Below are 6,093 nucleotides of genomic sequence, written 5' to 3' on the forward strand. Positions count from 1 at the left end.
GCCCTGTCAGTCTGTCCCTGTCCCTCTGTCTCTGCCTCTCCTCGTTTCTGCCATTCTCTGTGTCAGCCTATCTCTGTCTCTTTCCTCGCTCTATCTCTGTCATTCTCTCACTGACTTTGCATATCCTTATCTATCCGTCTCTGTGTCTAACATTCTCTCCCTGACTCTGTCTATATCTATTTCTCTGTCTCGGTCTTCATCTCTTTCTCTCTCTTTCTCTCCTCTCTCTCTCCTTACATACATACATACATACATACATACATACATACATACATACATACATACATACATACATACATACATACATACATACATACATAAATACATACATACATACATACATACATACATACATACATACATACATACATACATACATACATACATACATACATACATACATACATACATTTATTTAACACATGTGGTACACGCACAAGGGGACACAGGTGGATTCGAATATTGATTCGATTGGTCTTAAGCTTTGTTACCCACTGAATTTTTTGGAAGTTTGTCGTAACAAAGCACGTCGTAATTTGCTAATATTAATATCCAAAAAATTCAGTGGGTAACAAAGCTTAAGACCAATCGAATCAATATTCTTAAATTCTTCGTCTAAGAATTCTTAGACGAAGAATTTAAGAATATTGATTCGATTGGTCTTAAGCTTTGTTACCCACTGAATTTTTTGGAAGTTTGTCGTAACAAAGCACGTCGTACATATTATAATAATGTATGCAGTGAAAGGATTCGCCCAAAGAATGTGTTATGTTTAAAATATTTCTCTGGGTTTGAGAATATTGTCAAGGCCTTGAAACTTTTTAATATAGATGTAATGTTTAGCTACGAAAACACTGTTGGTAAACTATTAGTTAGGAACAGCCCTCGTAGTGATAATTGCGTCATTTATAAAATACCTTGTAAGGAATGTAATAAGTTCTATGTCGGGCAAACATCTAAAGATTTAAAATGTAGAATATCGCAACATAAATACTCTGTAAGACATGGCCAATTGTCTAATGCTTTGTTTGTGCATTTGTCAGAAAAAGCTCACCAAATTGATTGGAGAGTGCTTCTTCAATAACAAATTGTAAAAGCACCTATAACAGAAACATAATTGAATCTGCTTTGATACAGATCACCAAAGAAAGTAATTTCAATATTAGCAGTGGTCTATATAACTTAGATCCATTTCTAATAGATTAGCTAAAGGGCGATTTAAGTAGGATCATTGAAAAAAATTTGTCTCACTAATTTATTGTATATATTTACCTCTTTATGTTATAAATACCTATGTATTATGCTTGTTTGTCTGCTGTATCAGATGGGCCATTGGGCTACATCGGATGGGCCAATTGGGTGCATCTGATGGGCCAATGGGCCGTCTGCGTTGTCCAAGTATTGTACCTCACCTCACTTCACCACTCTCTCCTGCCTATTTATACCCATCACTCGATCTGTAAAATGACCTTCTGAAGATGTATTTAATATACGAAAGTACTTAAGGAAATTCCTGTTTCATTTTTCCTCCGTGGTCTGACATTGTCATATATATATATATATATATATATATATATATATATATATATATATATATATATATATATATATATATATATATATATATATATATTATATATATATATTATATATATATATATATATATATGTAATTTATGGATAAGGATTTGGGATGGGATGTGGAGGAATGGTGCCAAACCACTTGGACGGCGGTCGGGGATTGAACGCCTAGGACTGCTACTGTGCATTTAAATTACTAACTTACCTGAGAGTCTATATCTCTACATGTCAATGTTTGTATATACTGGTAATGTGAGGAACATACAGAAGATAAGGGTAGCTGACCACAAAATGCTGAAGGACAACTTTATTAAAGTTGCATAATGAAATGTGTAAGTACTTCATTCCTAATGATGTGCTGCCCGAAATCTTAGCGAAGTATCAAAATTTTGCTTACTGTAGGTAATGCTGCACATGACTGTAAAGCTGCCGCCCAGTTGGGTGGGTGTGGAGCACATGACTGTAAAACTGCCGCCCAGTTGGGTGGGTGTGGAGCACATGACTGTAAAGCTGCCGCCCAGTTGGGTGGGTGTGGAGGACATGACTGTAAAACTGCCGCCCAGTTGGGTGGGTGTGGAGCACATGACTGTATAGCTGCCGCCCAGTTGGGTGGGTGTGCAGCAAGACTAGTAACTGTGTGACTCACTATAGATGTAAAGTGCCTTGTATAGTGACTGTTGTGAGCCTCTTGTTGATCACCTGTGACACAAAGATTATTGATGTGTGTATTTGTGTAGGTGATTAAATATGTATGTGTATGTATAAATGTATACGTATATATATATATGTATATATATATTATGTATATATATATTATGTATATATATATTATGTATATATATATATATATATATATATATATATATATATATATATATATATATATATATATATATATATATATATATATATATATATATAGTGTATATATATATATATATATATATATATATATATATAGTATATATATATAATATATATATATATATATATATATATATAGTGTATATATATATATATATATATATATATATATAGTATATATATATAATATATATATATATATATATATATATATATATATATATATATATATATATATATATATATATATATATATATATATATATATAGTATATATATATAATATATATATATATATATATATATATATATATATATATATATATATATATATATATATATATATATATATATATATATATGTACATGTATGTATGAGTGTGTGTACAACATTAATAATTTTGTAACTAGCGTCAAACATTGTTATTTGCTTAGCTAAACGAACTAGAGGGTTCAGTTCCTGAACCGATTATGTGCCTCTGTAATCCTTTACACCACCGCCCACGAGATGGATATGGGGTGCATAATAAAGAAAGAAATAGAAGAAATTGAAATTGCATAACACGGTTATTGACATTCAATAATAGTAAGATAAAGCAATGAGGACCAAATGGGAGACTAGTGATCAGATGAATATTACAGACTCAAGGGTAGCCTTCTCTTCTTGTATATAAATGAAAAAATAAATTCGTTTGTTTAATTCTAATGCTTGTTGGCGAGAACAGTTATGAACGCCAGCTAGCGCACAAGTACATGAGCGCCCAAAATACTTTTACACAAAAGACATGTACAGACAGGCGTGTGGCTTCTGACTTCTTTTTTATTGATTAATATTAAATATTAGGCGCTTACCTATAATAGTTATCATTTTATACATGTATAACTCTCACATAATAAATATAAAAGGAGTTTATCCAAAAACTGACAGAAGTGTTGTGTTTTGTGCGTTGTATCGTGTTTGTGGGCATTCGGGTGTGTTGTGTTTACGCTGGCGGGCGGCGTCCTTACCAACTCCGGATTATGTCTATTACATCACTAAACTTCATTTAATAACTATATGCCTGTTAAATAGAAGATTTTAATTGTTAATAGCATTATATTGTCGTTTTAATATGGAACACGTACACATATGCGAAACGTCGAAAGCTGGTGTCCGAAGTGGTAAAAATATTAGTGTGCGATGTTGTCAATGTACGGAGTGTCTTGTATCCGTTTCTAGTACGGTATCCGAAATTGCTGTAGACGACTTGACCAGTGCCCATAGGCCTGCAGTAGACGACTTGACCAGTGCCAAAGTAGGATCTGCCATTTTAGCAGCGCCAGCCGGTGATGTCTAGAGTGAGTATTAAGGGCACAAACCTTGACACAAACTGCACCTATCATTAAGAAGAAGCATCACCATTAACCGTCACGTGCTCACATCAAGTCTAACTCTAAGAAACAACACTCAAGCCTTGACGCGACTCCCAACTTCACCACTCGTACAGTCACCCGGAGGAAAAAACCCTCACATAAACTGCACCTATCGTAAAGAAGATGAAGACTCACCATTGTCCACAGTGTGGGAAGGTATTCATTCGTCTTGGAGATATGAGGAGGCACTTGTTAGTGCATTCAGGTGATAAGCATCATGAGTGTCCAGAGTGTGGGAAGAGATTCAGACAGCGGGGACATATAAAGACTCACATGTTAGTGCATTCAGGTGACAAACCTCATGAATGTCCAGAGTGTGGGGAGAGATTCAGAGAGCGTGGAACTATGAAGACTCACATGTTAGTGCATTCAGGTGATAAACCTCATGCGTGTCCAGAGTGTGGGAAGAGATTCAGTCAGCTTGGAGTTATGAAGAAACACAGGATGGTGCATGCGGATGAGAGACCTTTTGAATGTGCTGAATGTGGCAAAAAATTTAGAGAACGTGGACATATAATAAAGCACGTGTTAGTGCACTCAGGTGACAAACCTCTTGAGTGTTCAGAGTGTGGGATGAGATTCAAGCACCGTGGAGCTATGAAGACTCACATGTTAGTGCATTCAGGTGACAAACTTCACAAGTGTCCAGAGTGTGGGAAGAGATTCAGGCAGCTTGGAACTATGAAGACTCACATGTTAGTGCATTCAGGTGACAAGCCTCATGAATGTCTAGTATGTGGGATGAGATTCAGGCAGATTGGACATATAAAGACTCACATGTTAATGCATTCAGGTGACAAACTTTACAAGTGTCCAGAGTGTGGGAAGAGATTCAGTCGGCTTGGAACTATGAAGAATCACAGGATGGTGCATACGGATGAGAAACCTTTTGAATGTGCCGAGTGTGGCAAAAAATTTAGAGATCGTGGAATTATAAAACGTCACATGTTAGTACATTCAGGTGACAAACCTTATAAATGTACAGAGTGTGGAAAAAAATTCAGTCATCTTGGAACTATGAAGACTCACTTGTTAGTGCATTCAGGTGACAAACCTCACGAGTGCCCCGAGTGTGGAAAGAGATTCAGTCAACTTGGAAGCATGAATAGGCACAAGATGATACATGCAGATGATAGGCTAAACACTTTGCGTGTGGAAGAGGATTAAGAGATTAAAGGATAATGAGGCACATAATGGTATATTAACTTACTTTTTATCTAACAGTGTGCTATCACAGTGTCAGTTGGTTGCCCTTCAGAGGTATTTATGTTATATATTGTTTGAGAAATACTTCACTATGAAGGGGTAAAGATCTAAAGATATTTTATTATATTGTTCCTCAACGAAAATTAGATGCCATAAATAGACCAAACAAGAACTAGGGAAGCTGTCACTGTAGAAAAATTCAATTGCTTATAAAAACAGAAATATCTCTTTAGTTTAGCAAAGATAAAACAAAGCTTAAAAATGTTTTTTCTTCATATGTAAATAATGTGCTTAATATTTTTGTTTTGGGAATTTATTTAAAATGTAATACACTGGTACCTTCGTTTTTTTAATTTAATCCATTCCCAGAGACCGGTTGTAAACTGAAAATTCACAAACTGAAAAAAATTTTCCCATTAGAAATAATGCAAATTTAATTAATCCACACTTCCAAAAATATTAACTTCAAAATACATTTCATATATAATGCTACAAATATTTGGCACTACAGTATGTACAAGTTATATCTTACCTTTACTGATGACTTTTTTGGCGTATGGAAGACTGTGAGGAAGGGGGTAGGGGTGGTGGAGAGGTGTTAGTGTTAGGAAGGGGAGGCCCCTTCCATTATAACATCAAGCAGTGATGACATTTCTGGGTTACGCACTCCCCTAAGTTTTGCAGGCATACCACTAGGAAATTGTTGTTGCTCAGTGCTTGCTTGTCTTACTAAGAATCTGTCTATAGACAATTGTTTTTCCCCATACCCCCCCCCCCTCTCCCTGTTCAGCTCGTTGCCGTAAGGGGGGCTTAGTGGGCGGCTGCCGGAGTGTGATGCTCCTTGGGACAGTCCCCTAGCTGTCCTTTTGTAGCCTTATTCTCCTGTTGCTGTCCTCTCTAATTGTGCTGAACGACTTTTCCTTTTCCTTCTGTTTCGTTTTTCTCCCCCTTCTTCTCCTCTCTGCTTGTCGTTTCCTGCTGACCTTTTGCTTGTTTTGGTTATTCTTTTGGACTTCTTCTATTTTGACG

The 6,093-nt window shown here is 35.6% G+C and overlaps 1 protein-coding gene across 1 annotated transcript; it reads left to right on the forward strand.

Annotated features, from left to right (window-relative positions):
- The first annotated feature begins 3,513 nt into the window (after positions 1-3,513).
- LOC138353887 (zinc finger protein 98-like) lies at positions 3,514-5,394 on the forward strand. Its single transcript, XM_069307306.1, has one exon. It carries the CDS (start codon positions 3,982-3,984, stop codon positions 5,023-5,025), a length of 1,044 nt encoding a protein of 347 aa, XP_069163407.1. The 5' UTR covers positions 3,514-3,981; the 3' UTR covers positions 5,026-5,394.
- The last annotated feature ends 699 nt before the right edge of the window (positions 5,395-6,093 follow it).

The sequence above is a fragment of the Procambarus clarkii genome, chromosome 60 (assembly GCF_040958095.1).
Source record: "Procambarus clarkii isolate CNS0578487 chromosome 60, FALCON_Pclarkii_2.0, whole genome shotgun sequence".
Classification (NCBI taxonomy): domain Eukaryota; kingdom Metazoa; phylum Arthropoda; class Malacostraca; order Decapoda; family Cambaridae; genus Procambarus; species Procambarus clarkii.

Bases quoted from the DNA above. Each gene is read 5' to 3' on its own strand.
- LOC138353887 (XM_069307306.1), top strand. From the start codon at position 3,982: ATGAAGACTCACCATTGTCCACAGTGTGGGAAGGTATTCATTCGTCTT.